Source organism: Nicotiana sylvestris, chromosome 3 (assembly GCF_000393655.2).
Source record: "Nicotiana sylvestris chromosome 3, ASM39365v2, whole genome shotgun sequence".
Lineage (NCBI taxonomy): Eukaryota > Viridiplantae > Streptophyta > Magnoliopsida > Solanales > Solanaceae > Nicotiana > Nicotiana sylvestris.
In genome coordinates, this window is record NC_091059.1 from 209,244,640 (window position 1) to 209,261,592 (window position 16,953).

General features: G+C 34.6%; 1 protein-coding gene across 3 annotated transcripts; it reads right to left on the reverse strand.

Moving 5' to 3' along the window:
* Window positions 1-51: 51 nt before the first annotated feature.
* Window positions 52-14,800, reverse strand: LOC104247719 (ADP-ribosylation factor GTPase-activating protein AGD3-like). Of its 3 annotated transcripts, XM_070171430.1 has the most exons (20): window positions 14,455-14,794; window positions 13,531-13,607; window positions 12,144-12,244; window positions 11,079-11,149; window positions 10,417-10,479; window positions 8,409-8,453; window positions 7,451-7,516; window positions 7,283-7,330; window positions 7,099-7,194; window positions 6,961-7,002; window positions 5,864-6,070; window positions 5,593-5,724; window positions 5,283-5,516; window positions 5,067-5,153; window positions 4,673-4,987; window positions 3,609-3,754; window positions 3,439-3,529; window positions 2,126-2,291; window positions 1,822-2,059; window positions 52-798 (listed from the first exon to the last, which is right to left on the reverse strand). In XM_070171430.1, exons 1-20 carry the CDS (start codon window positions 14,512-14,514, stop codon window positions 684-686), a joined length of 2,400 nt encoding a protein of 799 aa, XP_070027531.1. In that variant the 5' UTR covers window positions 14,515-14,794; the 3' UTR covers window positions 52-683. The 3 variants fall into 3 exon arrangements, with proteins under 3 accessions (XP_070027531.1, XP_070027532.1, XP_070027533.1); XM_070171431.1 differs by lacking the exon at window positions 52-798 and having other exon boundaries at window positions 1,869-2,055; window positions 14,455-14,798; XM_070171432.1 differs by lacking the exons at window positions 52-798; window positions 1,822-2,059; window positions 2,126-2,291 and adding an exon at window positions 3,142-3,298 and having other exon boundaries at window positions 14,455-14,800.
* Window positions 14,801-16,953: the final 2,153 nt, after the last annotated feature.

The window sequence follows — 16,953 nt, forward strand, 5'->3', positions numbered from 1 at the left end:
TATAAAAGATAAAAAGGAATAAGAAAAAAGAAATAAAAAATTTACACTATGTACGAGAACAAATATTAATAATTGATCAACATGTGAATGCCACCAGTAATATGCGAAGGCTAAACTTTGACACTTCTGCTCTTAAGAACCAGAAAGCAATTCACCTCTTTAGTTTCTTCAGCTCTTTAATGAAGCAGCTTCTACTAGTTCTAACAAAGTTCACATAATTAGATTGGTAAATAAAGCACCTCAATCTAATTTAGTATAATGTACTATGTACAATGACTCTACTTCCTAATTTTGGAAGCTGTGTAAAGAATCAAGGAGAAGAAACTAAAGGAACAATGAACAACGCGGACCAAGCAGCTTGAAGAATGAGCTCTGCAAATTCATATTTCATTCTGAAATTAAGGTCTTTGGAAGAAAGACATGCATGAAGCAGCAAACCAACTATTCGTTGTAACTTAGTCCACTGTGTTATATTATCTTTTGGCTCCACTTCGCCAACCCAAAGAGATAAATACTCTCTTTCATTCTCTGAGGTCTGCACATAATAAAATCTCCTTTGGCAGAATAAAGTCCTGGACTGAGCAAGCTGTTTTCCGGATAAATTAAACCTTTATTGCTTTGAAGACAAAGCATTGCTATGAGGGACGTGGAAACTCTCTCTCTGAGACACCTTTGCGCTGCTGCTATCTATTTGCAACTTTCAGGTGGGCAAGAATCTCAACGTCATTGATGGCTAATTCTGAGACAAGGTGAGACGGGGTCTTGCCTTCAAGATCAGCAACGTGTGGGTTGGCCCCCCTGTTCAATAGAAATCCTATTGGTCAAACAAGATTGATCTTGAATATACAAATGATACAGCTGTAGTGGATTCCACAGGACAGGATGATCTTGATCATTAGTCTGATGGTTCAAACATAATCAGAACTAAGTTCATTTTATCCAAAAACATGTAAATCTCCTCTCATATTTGAGCCGAGTATCACTCACCAAAAAGTTGGATGTGCAAGTCCAATGTAGTACCAAAAAGAGGTGGAGGAAAGAGAAGGGGAAGAAATGAGAAAGGGGAGAAGTAAAGAAGAGCGACAAAAAAATAGAGGTAAAAAGAATAAGAGAAGAGAGAGCATATATATCACGAGTCTAAGAGTATCCTTGGCAGGAAAGATGAAGAATATAAATTTCGATCTTCCCCCAACTTGGAACTGCCCAAAGATTCTGCTATTTAGTATGTGACCCAAATAAGTCGAGCCAACGTCATATAAGTTCTGCCTAAGTGTTTAATCATATCCATCGAGAAACTAAGACATGAATCTTTGAATGTCATTTACCAAGTTACCCCATTTCAGAGTGATGTTTAAAGTTTAAACCACTAAAAGCTAAAAGAAGCAAACACTGAAGCACACATGCACGCGCACACACATATTGAATAAAAAAAGCACAAAATTTTGTATTGAGATACTTCACATGATGTATCAAGTGAAGGTTACAGTTCTCAGTTGTAACTAATTCTCACAGCAGCTTCATGAACTAAACTTAAGTCAGAAGTCCGACCACGGACCACCCATGAGATAGGTGGAGTTACCCAATAAAGCATTCCCTTGGCATATGCGAGATATAAATATTCTGAATGACAGCACAATAGCTGTGGACTCCCAATGACGTCAACAGATACAAATTTATAGAATGTTTCTGGCACATGCTATTAACCTCTACCTCCATAGAATTTTGTGAATGTCCAGACATTGGTTTGTATAGAGAAACAAGCATACTTCATGCAGGAAAGAGAAAAAAGGATAAGCAGTGAGCTTAAAAACAAAGAATTACCTCGCAAGTAACAGTTTGGCGATTGCAGTTCTTCCTCTCATAACACTATGATGCAGTGGGGTCTGACCTCGTGAATCACAAGCATTTATGCTGGCACCATGCTGCAGAAGCAGCTCCACCATGCCAATATCAGCAGTTTGGCAAGCTAGGTGAAGTAGGGAACAGCCGTCAAGAAATTCATCAATGCAATGCTCTTCACTTTCACTTCGTGGGTTAAATGAGCTTGAACAATCACTGCCTAAAAAAAGATGTTATAATCAGGTTTTGTTTGAATCTGGGAAAGTGTCTAGATTTTGAAACGTACCAGGTGATGATTCCCCATGGACTGCATTAACATCAGCTTGGTAGACAACAATGAGACGATATACAGCTTTCTTGTTATTTGCACGGACACCTTCCCACAACTGTTCTGCAACTGAAAGAAAGTGTGTAGTTTCCCTCGCCTTGTAAATGAAACGTTTTTCTGCATACTGCAATCAGAATCAGACATAGCAAGCATACATTAAACCGCATTTAACCAGACAAGCTATAGAGATGTGAATTATTTACAAAGAGTTCTTTCAGTAACCACATGCAGACTAGTCGCACATACTGGAAGCACCAATACTAATATATAATGACACAAAAATGCCATAGAAGGCCTCTATAAACTGTGCTGAGAGCTTGAGATGGGCAAGGCATTTAAAGTGTATGAGATCACTCACATATGCATAATGTCTGTGTAACACAGACATGGATTCCAGTGTCGGGTACAAAACATAGTCGTACAACAAAACATTTTGAAACATAGAGGGATACAACCTCATTCAAACAAACCTTTCAACTTTATTTATGATTTTGTACACGGTATATTATATACCATTAAAAGATGTTGATAGTTGTAGTTAACTCCATCAATTACATAGTCATAACATGTATGATCACCAAATCTTTAAATAACTAAGATCCTTAGATGTTCCCAAAAAACTAAATGACGAACAATGCCAAGAGTACAAAAGAAAGAGGAGTCTCAATTTAACCTGGAATAAAAGAGTTTCAATATATATAGGATGGTTTTTCTTCTTCTTTAGTCTTCAGGATTATGTCATGTTCTAACATAAAGTGCAAGCGTAGTTTTGGTAACTTTAGTGGTATCACAAAAGTTATGTTTTGTGCTTTGAAAAAATACCAAAACTATGGCATTTTGGAATAGTTGCATACACATTTGGTTTCTTTTTGGTGTCCAATTGAAGAGTGACCAAAAGTTCTTGAAAAAAATGTAAGAAATTAGGAGAACATATCTGAGAGAATATATTTGACATCCATATTACATAGAAGAATGTGCAATGTCCTAGACCACCGATCTGGTGTGGCTGCCGTATAGCAGAAGGCCTTCATGAGCTATTCTATGAGCTTTGAGCTGGGAGATAATACCAGAGAAAGGAAACTAGATTAACTATACAGTCACTCTTAGGCAGAACGTGCGATGTCCACCAACCTGGACACATTAAGGGGTTAACCAATTGGAAGCTGGTGATGATGTCAACTTTAATAGCTAATGAGAACTACAAGACGAGCCAGCCCTTAAAGGGAATGAAGAGATGGCAAAGAAAACAGCATAACTATTTGGAGAAGTACCTTTGCATGAATGAATTTCTCCTTTACTGAAATATGATCCGCATAACTGGGTTTGCCAAAGAACTGTTTGTGTTTTTCAGACTCAAAAAACCTACAGCATAAAAAATTGGACTTCTCAATTATGAACTATGACAAAAACCATTTAATTATGCTCAAATTTCAAATCTTACCGCATTGGTATTTCATCAGCCTGAAATGTTTTTCTTGCATGCAACAGCTCCTCCCAAATAGAATTCACGAACACATTACCCAGTGCCTCAAAGAACGTTATGACTGAAGGCTCCCACACTTTAACATCAAGTTTCAAAGATCTGACCTACATTCAAAGTTGAGACCAAGCTCTAAGATAACTTCAGAAAAGAAAACTTCATCTTTTGCATGATCATCTGTCAAAGCTCTATAACATATTATCTTTTAAGCAAGTGAAGTGCTTAACAAAGGACTAAACTACTACCAAACTAAACAAGAAAAGGGAAAACGGACAGAGGACTGCATTGTCATTCAGCAACATTGCAAAAAATTGTCTCATTTTATGGCTTTTTCCTTCGGATATGCTGCAGAAAGATAACATAAGATGCAGTTAAGGACATTTTTTCTCACTTTCACTTACCCTGGTTTACTGATATTCATATTTTATACATAAGTTATGCCATTTAGATCAAAATTTAATTTGTGGTAAATACAACTAAGACAAAGAAAGTGGAGGAATGAAATGATCCAAACTTTCTTCTTTTGACAAGTGTAACTTTGGAGAAAATAATAAATAAGATATAAAAAGGTATTAAATGAAGAAACGATTATACAATGATAACAAGGTTGAGAATAATCAATGAGATCGGATTTTACTTAGTATTTTAACTGTCACTGAAAGCTCACTCCTCACCTATCCTTTCATGTATCTAGGTACTTCAACAATTTCAGCAGCAAAAAACAGTTCCCAATCTGGAATCAAGAAATTGGGCAATAAAGATGAGGTATATTCTTTTCTTTGATCCTTCATATCTGCAAAAGCTCTAATTCCATTTCTTCTTTTGGAATGGTCATCCTTCAATTTTGCCACAGAAAGAGTATACAGACTTGTAACAACTCTAACAGACAATTCCACATGATATGGGTTAACTTGACAGCAGGCCTTTTTATTTCCGCATGGAATGAGAGAGGTTTAAGAAGGTTAAGTTTCTTATTATGCATATAGAATGAAATTTAGGTGCAATATGTAACTAATCTGACTTGCCTTGGATATATGTACACCAAAGTTCCGGTGAACACCAGAACATTCAATGCATATAAGAATTCCAAGATTTAAAGAAGCCCATTCTGGTCCAGGAGCACCACAATCAGCACATTTATCATTCCCAGGTATCCTTTTTAGTGCTTCAACTGGTTTCTCTATTTTCGTGCTGAGAATATGCACTGAACTTTTGGATGGGCGTATGAAAGATCTACCAGTAAGATCCCTCCCAGATGTGTACTCTTCCGTTGCTCTTTGATCATGATCAATGGGACTTCCTATAGAACTACTTTCGCTAGTGGGACTAGCAGAGAAATGCTGACAACCAAAAATCATATAATCAGATAACAACAACAAAGAAGGAAAAGCGGACTTATATACTTATTTTGTGGTTTACCCTTTCAGGTGTCTGGGAACTTAGCAACGAACTAATAACTCCTGTTATTTTTTCTATCCAGTCCATCTGCTCTGCTGCACTCTCTGCCTGAATAGCCAAAAGATAATATTTTTACTAAAAGGTTATTGTTAATTAGACGTCTATGTTGAAAGCCCGTTCTCCCACTACAGCCGTTGCTACTGAAAAGAATTATCAGGATGATGCTCAGGCTTTTACCTGCAAAGTATAATTCTTTGTTGGTGAAATTATTCTGAAGCAAAATCTCAGATCAGACTGATCTGCATCCGCTTTTATTGTTGATGTCAGTAGGTTCACTGTGTGACGTGCAACAGTTTTTTCCTCATGTACACCTCCATGATAATGAGAAGAAAGCCAACGACTCAGCAGTCCTGCTCCCGGTTCTGGGGAAGAACATCTGTGTGAAAGGAGTGGGCTGCCAGAACCCTGAAACTGCATCATCCACATTTGAACAAGCAAATATAGTAGCTAAAAGAAACTGCGACAAATATTTAATTTGATGACTTACAGACGGTCTGCTCAATTGTTTTCGATAGTAGTACAGCATTCCTCTGCTATCTAGAACAAAGAATCTTCTCTTCCAGTCACCTCTTAAATTAGAAGAACGCTTTGACAGGTATCCTTGTTTTATAGTTTGTACCTAAACTATTGAAATCTTAGCTAAAGAAATGAAAGGTAGTAGTAGTTTTTAAAAAAAAGGAATAACTGAACATGATAACCAGTAAGAGAATGTTATTTGCTAATAGTTGTAGCAAAATGTAGGATATCGTACTACATGCCTTTCCTTCAGCTGCAGATTGCATGACTGCTTCTATAAGTTTGTGAGAACTCCTGGAAAAAGGTTGTGTGACATCACCATTTGGAGACCCATTGAACGAACGTCTCCTTTCTTGATCTATTTTCCTTCTGTACTCTTGCATCCTCTCATTGAGAGCTGCCTGCTCATACATGGAACTTTCTCGAGCTTTTTGCGAATAAGCCAAGACCTGTAGCAGAACGACAGACCTCAAAACCTCACAAAACATATAAAAATATTAAAAGATGCCGGAAGCATGCAATGAAAATTAGTGGTATATCACTGAAGTAAGATTCCACGACATGCTACATAAGTACACGGTAATAGCAGATGCACGGATAAATGGATCCAGCAGCTGAAAAATTAAAGTATAACAAAAGAACTTTATCATACGGACAACGGAAAAAAAAAAAGACGAAACCAAAAATGCCTACACTTTAATACGCAGTTGGGAAGTCGTGAAAGATCTAAATGCAAACTAGACATGCATGCAAATTTACTACGTATCGTGTTAAATACCTAAAAAATCAAACATATAAAGTTCTCTTGTCATTTTAATTTATTTTTTTTGAGAGAAAATAATGCAAAATCTTATAAAGAATTATCTTAACCTTCAAATCGATCTGAGACTTAGATTCCATACTAAGGTACAATTGTACAAATAAAAGGTATAGGCTAATTGTGAGGCTTTGATCAATAAAACATGCCCGTTCCGATCCTTGTGTCATCAATGATGTGTCTTCATCATATAATTATAATATATTCTTCATAGAAACCCAATATGCATGTGGTAGAATATATAAAATTTGAAATAAATATAGAAAAAAATAAGAGACATATATGATATAGTATCAAATTTATAACTGTAATAAAACGAATTAGAAATGCCAAAAAAAGAATTGGAAAAGAATATTTATCATTTAAATTGAAAATAAAAGATTTAGCTTCATAAAATGAACCCAACAATTCAATTCATGAAGGTAGACTTTTTCAAAATTCCCGCAAGCAAGTAGGAAGGCCTCATGGAAAAGAAGAAATATTCAGAAAAAGTTGCTTCATAACTAGCATCAGAACAATAACCTGGTTGATATAAGGCTCCATTTGATGCAAAAGTTCATACCCCTGTGCATCACGTAACATCTCAAATTCAGCAATGATATATATTAACAAGCGTAAGATTTAACCTGTTTTCGACTCAAAAAGAAAAAGGAAAAAGACCTGTTTGAAATACCGAAGATGAGTGTCCATCATACTGCCAACAGCTTCCAACAATTCATACTTCTTTTTGGCCTCAACCGCAGAATGAGCACCGACCTGAACTTATGAAATATTCCAAAAATTAAATTGTATTGCTATTTACTGCATCACTATTCGAAACCAATTGCCAAAGAATTGTGCGCACCAGATTAAAGCGGGCTTGCTCAAAAGTCAACCTTGCATTGTAAAGTTCCTGGAATGACTCTATCAAATTAGATTTTGACAGACAATGGTTACCTATAGAAACTACTTGATTAATCAACAACTTAAAAAGATAGTGTTCATGGATTTTATGAAGAACCAATTTTGTTACCTCCTCAATGGCTGCAGCTATATCCATCCTAGTACTTTTCCTCAATGACAAAAACTTCTCTCGAACCTGGACGATAAAGAACCAAGTACCATCATTTTTTCTTTCAACTCCTTTTCAGAGGGTTACAACTCAACAAATCAAAGGTTTAAAAGACATAGAAGCAAGACGTGGAAACGCGATCCAGTGCTAATCTGTTACCAAGGTTATAAGGATCTTGTATCCAGTTGGCCTCAGTTTCGAGAAGTAGATACGCAAAAACTCTTTTCTTCAAATTGTAACTCCAAAAGGATTGTAGAAATTGGTCCAAAAGTAGCAAATGTATATTGATGATTCATATAGCCAACCAACTTAGTTTGGTATTTAGGAGTTGTCATTGTTGAACCATTCTATAAAGATTAACGCCTTGCTATCCAAATCTGTGCTTACAATTATTTGATAAAGTAGGAATATATGTCAAAGACAAACAGGAAAATATTTTCCAACAAAGAGCAAAAGCAAAGCAAACTCAAAATGACACATCAACATGCATAAACTTTGATTAAACTTCAACAAATCAAGGTTGTCACTAAAAATACAGATATGATTTAGGATTAATAACCAATAAGAGAACAGAAAGAAGCAGCCGTTGGCAAACTAGATGATATCAATTATTAGCATATTAGGTCATAACTATCTTACTTTCAAGTGTCTAATACTAATAATTCCTGCTTTTTCAGTTGGTATTTTATTAATCACTACCTCTCCTACCCTTTTGAAAATGGTATTAGAAGTTCTAGTTGAGTCTGGCAATTCAAAAGAGAAAGTACAAAAAAGAAATAGAGAATAATTAGGTGCTATCTCAACAGAATCACTCCATTACAAGTGTGTGTATTTTTCAATTTGAATGGGTAAGTATCCAAGGATCTGCAGCTCAACACACAAGAGATAAAAGATTTTACTAGAGAAACGTAGTATCCACCTGATCATAAGCAACATTAGCTTTGTCAAAACGCTTCCGAGCTTCCTGAAAGTAATGAAATTTCAGATAACATCAAAATCATGTGTATAGATCTTTAAGATTATACTACGAGTGGTAGAAAAAAAGATAGCAAGAAGAGAGATATGTACACAGATTTGGATAACTCAAGTGTAAGGTTGGTTGGACAATTGTGTGGACTATATTGAGTTTTGTGAGATCAGATATGGGTTAAGTATTGAACAGATCAAAACTAAACCACCTAAATCATTAGGCCAGTAAAAAAATTGTTGGGTTCAATACCAAGATGATCACCAGTCAATGCAGCAGCATCTCGCCCTCCCCTTATATCTCAATGACTGTTAGTATAAACGAGGTGCATCATTGACCAAAAAAGGGTATGTAATATCTTTAGTGGAGTGGAAACTATCTATTTGTTGAAACCAGTTAGTTGACATTCTTTGTAAATTTGTTAAAGAAACCCCGAAAAGCTAAGAACATTGTATAGTTCCAGCTAGTTGTCTAGAAAGAATAATGGGCATTAAACTCTAGAAAAACAAACACACAAACACTGCCTTCTTCTAATTTTTTTATAACCAAAAAATTAATATTAATTTTCTAATTTTAACTCCTCAGTTCTTTTTCTATGTGCTCTAATTTAATTATCTCATTTTTCTTTTTCTTTTTCTGAAAAAATTTCAAAACAAAATCCGATGAGCATCAAATGTAATCTTTTGAAAATAAAGAATAAACATTTAGGAACTAAATTACAAATACTACAATTAGTATTGTTGTTTAAAACTCACACACAAAATAAATTCATTTCTCAGCTGAAAGAAAATTTCCGCACCCTAGAAAGAATGAAGCTCTAGTAACTATCGAATAGAAAGCAAAAGGGCTTCGTACTTTGATCAGGTAAGCTTTTCTGTCTTAAAGTGTCTGCTCTTACTACTAAGACACAGGAATCAGGATGTGTAAGAGTAGTGCCCAAAAAGCTAATAGAGAATTTTATCTTTTCCTTTCCCAAATTTAGTTTAAGGCTTGAAGCCTGATAGTAGATTTAGTTAGTGTTTAGACGATGCTACCTACTGGGTTTCCTGGCATGCATACATTATTGCACCTTCCTTCGCCAACTTCTACAAAATCGAGCCAGCCCCTTCAGTTGCTTTTACACGCACATTTCCCGCACACATCAAGGAATCCTCGTCTAATCTTATTCTGTTTACCGGTTTCTGTGACTCTCTATTAACTCGAATAAACAGTCTTCTCCATCAATCTATTAACACAAAAAATTGAACCCAGCTAAGAAGTACTAGCTGGAAGAGCTTGCCAATGGTTTTGATTTGCATTTGGTTAAGCCTGGTGGAAGCTTTAGCCGATGTTTAGCCTATTGGAATTCTATGCACGAGTACAGTATGCCAGTGATCATTCAGTGTGTCATTAGGAGCTCAGCCTATCATAACGACTCCAGTTTTGTCACTTACCCAACCAACCATTGGTCAGGTCACGACAACGGAGGTCAAAACACCATCCCCATATATGTCCATATTCAAAGCTTATTTTCAAGATAATCCTAACTCTATTCTTTTTGCTCCTCTCATTTTCCTTGTTACACAAGAAAAAATAGAACATATAATAAGGTGAACAACCATACGCTTTAGCCCAGCAGGACAGGTTCTACAGGCATTCATACTGCTGATTATAAAGTTTATGCAAGTTTGATTAGCTTACAAGTCAGATCATCTACAAAGTAGTTTGACCGACCAATTCTTGTTCATCCCTTTATTGTTCTTTTGGATGCTTCTTTCTATCCGCATCCAGGAAGATGCAAAACATATATTTATAAAATAAGGAAAGGTACTTACACCACTGGCCAATATGCAATGAAAACATCATAGTTCATGTGCTTCATAAGTAATAGAGTCATTTGGAGTACCCAAAAGACTAGATTTCCTAGATCTGCACAAACTTGCTCTACATAAAGGATTACAAGTGAGAGTAGTGAGTGTACCTTTACATCTTGAAGATCAATGGTTGCCAAATGAAGTAATCGATCATTTAATACATGCTCTACCTACGGAAGACACAGAAAAGATGTCAGTCAAACGAAATCAACAAGGCGATTTCAAGGCACACACAATAATAAGTTACACGTTGAAATGGAAAAAAGAAAAAAGTAAGTTAGACTTAAAATCTAGAAGAGAAATAATACTACTAAAAGCAAGTTGGAATGAGAATGTTTGAACACATTAGATGTGTCAAGATATCATTTAATAAATAAAAGTATCTCCTCTCTAACAGCTTAAGCGGTAGTCACACAATTGTACATGGTAACAGATCAAGCAAAGGTTCAGTTTTGTAGCCTCATAATCGCGAATGATAAAAAAAAATATCTCCAGATGCTTGACACAAGAAAAAGAATCAGGACTCAAATGTGAAAGGGTGTTAAAAAATAATCATTTAAACAAAAGTGTCCTCTCTCTTATAGCTCAAAACTTTTACATGAGGTGGTCAAATTATCTACGATATGATTCTACAATTATACCAAACAATTTGTTGACCAATACTAGGTTATGGATCATATCCATGCAAATGTAACGACTCTCAACCACACAAATAATTTGATAAACAGCACAATAGTTGAAGTGCAGATATAAGGGGGGAAACTGCTACCTGTGATCGAAGAACTTCTTTGTATGTTCCAATTTCTCTCAGAGCGATAGCAAATTTGGCCATATCAGGGCCTAAAAATGCAACTTGCAATTGTCAATATAACTGGGGAAGTAAGACTTGGTCTTGATTCTTTGTGAAAAAGAAGTGCTGCTTTATGTTACTAACCAAAAAAATGAAAATTGTAACTGAATTCCCTTGAGCTAAATAAGTGTATGCCAATCTTAGCTGCTGACCTTACGTGTAGCAAATTTTTTAGATAAGGACCTATTTTTTTTAAAGGTAAAGTATTCTATTGATGACAGCACCAAGGAGGTGGTTCGAAATACAAAAGATGCAGCCAAGTTCACTGCAGATTACAGCTTTTTGGATAAAGGGCCTATTGGTCATCACTGCTAAGTTCAAAAGGTTCATAGCTGAATTCAAAGATTTGAGGCTTCTTCTAGACCTCAAAATCTAGAAATATGATGTACTTTTTTGTAGGCTTTGCTTCTCTTTGTATATATATATTTTTTTGGTGCAAAGGAGTCTCCTGTGCAATCACCATTTAGGAGATATTACTTTTGTAAAGCATCCACAATGTGAAGAGTTGAGCATGCTCAATAAACTTAGGATATGAGGTGATAAGCATGAGGTACCCCTACTTCGGTTTTTTTTTGGATATTAAAGTACCAGTTACGGATAAATGCCTAACCCTCCAACCCCTTCCATCCCCCAACCCCCCTCCCCTCACCTCAAGGCAGATTTTATTATAGAGAAAGATTTAAAAGTAGAAAACTTAGAGCATAATTGCAAGGAAAAGAACTGCTAGTTAAAGCTACTGCTGTCAACTTCCTCTGTCTTACAATATCATAAGAAGTTTCACATTTATCCCAGACAAAGTCCCAAGCTGTGTTGCGCGAGCTCTCCAAAATGCTGCCGCACCCGTGTCAGATCCTCCAAAAATGCACTACTTTTGGAGGATCATACACGCACCCGGCCACAGTTTAGGAGAGTCCGAGCAACATAGGTCCCAAGCAGAACACTATTATTTCAACATTCTGAAAAGGTAAAGAGACAATGGTAAACCTCCAAATGCAACAGAGATGGGATCATGACGCCCTCCTCCAAAGGTTTCAAGTGAACTGGAAAAAGCAATGTCTCTATCATATGCCTCTCCGAGCCCTTCTCTGTAAATAGTAAACAAGAAAGAATGAACTCGTAGCAACAGATACTAGTGCATATTAGGATTACCATGGAAATAAAATCTATACAAAACTACTTGAGATACAACAACAACAACAACAATCCAGTAAAATCCCACTAATGGGTCTGGCGAGGGTAGTGTGTACGCAGACCTTACCCTACCCAAGGGAGTAGAGAGGCTGTTTCCGAAAGACCCTCGGCTCAAGAAGACGAAAAGAGAAAAGAGACAATATATCGGTACCATCAACAGAAACCAAAGGAATAATAACAACATTATAAAAATAAGAAAATAGATGAAATGCAATAGCAATAACCAGTAAATAGACCCGGCACCATGAAAAACGAAAGAGTAGTGAGAACACAACATTAATCACTAGTAGTCTAAGAGAAAAATCCTATCAGACTAGCCTCGCATAGTTACGAAGTTGAGATACTGACTTCAGTAACATCCTTGAATGAAGCTTGTACAAATACTTTAGACTCCTTGCATAAGCACAAGCACATAAATGGTGTAACTTAACTTTATGGTTAATAGGTAGAAGATACTGATATTTTTTACATTATAACAGCCAGTTCAAAGGCAAACCTAGAAAGATATAGTCAGAAAGAAAACTTCAAAACTACTATGAGTATAACTTAAATCAACCAGAGGGGCAAAGCAGAACCTCCAGATGTATAGTAGCTTACCCTTTGCTGTCATTTCAGATCCACTGCTGAAAGAGAAAGCAGGAACAAAAGACACAGACTAGAATATGACCATGATATCCTTTGCATAAAAAATTGAATGTAAATAGGTGGGGAAAAAATTGAATCTGAATCAATTTCACAAACAAGCCATCATTGTGAAACACTGTCAAATAAATTCATTTACGCAACTAATACAAAAGCTGGTGTAGCCTAGAAGATAAGAAATCCGCTACATGAATTTAAATGAGTGGTTCCAGAAATAAAGAATCAGCTGAAGGAACAAATTAAGGTTTTAAGAAGGAAGTATACTGTGAGAGGATGGTTTAGTTAAAGCTTAGATTATGGCTTGCAAGTACATAGTTCAAACCGACAGCTGCTATATTTTTGGTTAAGCTGAATTCCCTGTGTATTACAATGGAACAGCCCCGGTTGTAGCTGCGCTTTGTTATTCAGTTCCTTGTTACCAGTGAACAGCTGTACAGCTTTCTCGCCTCCAATTTTACATCAGAAATTTACTTAACAGACTGCCCTGTGCAATATTACATATGACAATAAGTTGATAGAGCAAGATGAAGAAACTTACGTGTACTTTCGAGATCCTTTATAAAACTTTAGACATTTATCCCTCAAAGTCTCAGCACATTCCTCCATTGATTGGATCTGTTCCACCACAAACAAAATTTAGAGAACCCACTCATCGTAAAAGAACATCAACAAAAGATGAGCAAATATTACTGAGCATGTGGACATCTAGTGTTGCATGAATACCACTCACATTGTATATATCATGTCGAATACCTACTCGATCCTAGGATATAGTAGCCACAGATCATTATCAAACAGATCAATAGAATCATCCATATTTTAGCATTAAACCATCTAACCATGGGCCATAGCACAAATAAGCATAACTTTTAGCATTTTAAATCTCTTATTTAAAGAACAAAATTTTATGCTCGTAACAAGGAAGAATTCTCAACTAATCCTTGAGGAACTTGTTTATAATACTCTTAAGTAAAATATCTTAAACCTCATAGTCTCGTCATTCCAGACAAACCAGGTTCCTCAACCCCAAGTAGCCTCAGAACAAACTATCCCAAAAAAAATAAAAAATACTCAATCAATGAGTAACTGTCGTTCTCAACATACTGTGTTTCACTTTTAAAACCATAAAACTTAGAAAAAGTGAAAGTGTGTAGATAATATAAGTGCCAAAATATTAAGTAATATTGTCAGACAGAAACCTCAAATAGTCAAAATTGATTACAATCCTTCATATGCATCATACAATATCTAAACCAAGAATAGGGTCTCCTTTTGTACTTGGATCAATGGGTGCAAAAATATGGGAGATGTACACACCAAAGATTGCAGCTGTCTATCAAATGCATTACCAAGTGATCATCAAAAGCCATAACTAAGGAAAGAAAGGAAAAAAAACATATAATGAGAAAATTCCAGAAATAGGACGGAAATAAACAAGAAAACCAAAACTTAAACCTTTTACCTGTTGACGAAACATGGGCGAATCGTCGAGCCTGGCGAATAACATCTTCCCTTCTTGCATATTTATTTATTCAAACCAACATTAATTTCTTGAACCACATTCAAATCACCCAAAAGAAAAACTCTAATAATCAAAAATTGTAGATGATTCTCGAAAAGAGAATGTGTGATTAAGATAAAAAAGAAAATAGAGAAGATGAAAATAGTAAGTGGGTTTAATGTTTAGAAGGAGAAAAAATGAGAGCGAAAATGGAGGAAACAAATATTGCTGGACAAATGGGGACCATACTGCGATATTTAATGCCTGTCACTAAATTTGTCTACTCAATTTAACTGTTATATTGGGCGCCATGCTTTACACCTTCCATTCTTGGTTGCTGACCACTATTTGTACGTAATTAAACTAAAGTACCTGTTAATGTTCTTTTATTATTATTTTGGAGCAAACTACCTGGATTTAATGGAATATCAATTTCGTGCCACTTCCTGGTGTTTGCCACTTTTTTCTCTTTTTTTTTTTAATGGGGCCAGATTATATTACTCTTTATTAAAATATGGCTATTAAATATATAGTGGAAATAAGCATTGTTTTATTTAGGGTACATTTAAACAGCTGGAAACGGGTGGAGTTTGTAAAGAAATAATTTGAGAAGTATTATAATTTAAGAGCTACTCATTCTAAAACAATTCCCTTTTTACAGAAAATTTGTCAATCAACTTTTAAATATTTTTAGTTTCTTAAAAGTATTTTTTGTATAATAAATTGTGACTTGTTATAATTTTATTGTGGTTTCTAAATATATAAATTATATTTTTAAAAAAGAAAAAGAAAATGATGTTCCATTAAAAAAAAATAGAAAATGATGGTTTATGCCTTAAGTTGTGTCTAAGGTGGGACAGCCAAGGTTGGTGCAGATCTAGTGGTAATTTCAAGACATTCTCCCTTGTTAGTTTGAGGTTATATTTAGGGGTTGTTTGGTTTGAGGTAATAGAAAAAAATAATGTAAGTATTAGTTTTGTGCATTACTACTAATTCCTTGTTTGGTATATTTTTTTTAGTTTATATATAACTAATATATAGCAAATTATGATATTAGTAATATAAGGGTTTTTAATACTTACATAAACATGGTTAAAGACATAATTGCCCCCCAAATCCCTCAAAACCTATTCCAAATACTTTTCCCCATGTTTTATAAATTTTTATATTGTGATATTTTAATTAATTTTTCCCTTAACATTCTACTATAATCAAAATAATATCATATTTAATACAAAATTTAATTTTAAATTCGTTCAACATATGAACTGAAGTTTTCTTTATTTGTGAAAATTTTACCCATTTTCTTAATAATTGATATTTTGTATTATATGTCATAGCAATTAATTTTTTTTTCTGTTTCAACTTTAATATTTTAATTAGTTTACTCTTTTAATTTTTCTCCCCCGTAACAAAGTAGGCTTTAGAGAGGGCAAAAAATGTGGAGGGTAATAAAAATGTTGCAATAAAAATAGTGTACAAATGTGGACGGTATTTTTTTAAATAAATATTTTTTATAACTTATACAATGCTTTAATACACCAAACTAAACGGTGGATAAGAAATAATGTCAGCATAACTAATTTTATTATTAATACTAGCATTACCAATACATCTTATCCAACACTATTCTTATATCTCCTTCAAAATGCCCTTTAGTATTCAAAGTTTGCATTGAAATTGTATTCTATAAAAATTCCAATAGTGCTTTTAAATTATTGTGCCTAGTAATTTTGCATATAAAAAGGTTAGCTTCTATCACAAGAACGATAAAAACATTTTTGACATCATCTAAAAAGAAACTCGAGGTACATGGCTGTATCTTTTAGAATATAATTTCTTTTTTAAGAAAGCATGTATTACCTCATTAATGACTTCATAAGAGCAAAGTTAGAATAGAAAATTCAGGTAAGCCACATGAGCAACAATATTTAAAAGTTATAGGAATATATACAAGTCAACTTAATCTAACCAAGATTACATGTTTCATATATCTTGCCAAGTCACATTCGCTTTCCACGAGACTCATTCTTTTCTTCATCTGTTTTGAAATATTTTTTGAATCGATAATGGTATTCGAATAAATTGGATTGAAGATCAGTAACTATCTAAAATAAGCATTAAAAAATTAGTACTTCTGATTTTTCAGAAGTTTAGCCAAATAAACTATCAATTTATTAGAAAGGGCATGACTGCAATGCCATTAATTGTGCCCCAAGATGGTTTCTTTTGCTCGATGATAAGCAAAAGTATAACATAAAATCAAGCTTATAATAATCAGTTTCTATAAACGATAAACGATGCAGTAGACGAAAAAAAGGATTAAAAAATGACGGAAAAAGTTGGAAGCTAAAAAGATGGGTTAATTTCGCTGATGGTCATTCAATTATCTTTTAATTTTACTAAAATTACTTAATTATTTTTTGTCACTTAAAAGTAATTAAACTTTATCATTGTCAC

Excerpts from the sequence above, each read along its gene's own strand:
- LOC104247719 (XM_070171430.1), bottom strand. The coding sequence starts at position 14,514 with ATGCAAGAAGGGAAGATGTTATTCGCCAGGCTCGACGATTCGCCCATG. Across the intron at positions 12,245-13,530 it reads AAAGGATCTCGAAAGTACAC|AGAAGGGCTCGGAGAGGCAT; the intron begins GTAAGTTTCTTC and ends TACTATTTACAG. Across the intron at positions 7,003-7,098 it reads ATCTTCGGTATTTCAAACAG|GGGTATGAACTTTTGCATCA; the intron begins GTCTTTTTCCTT and ends CGTGATGCACAG.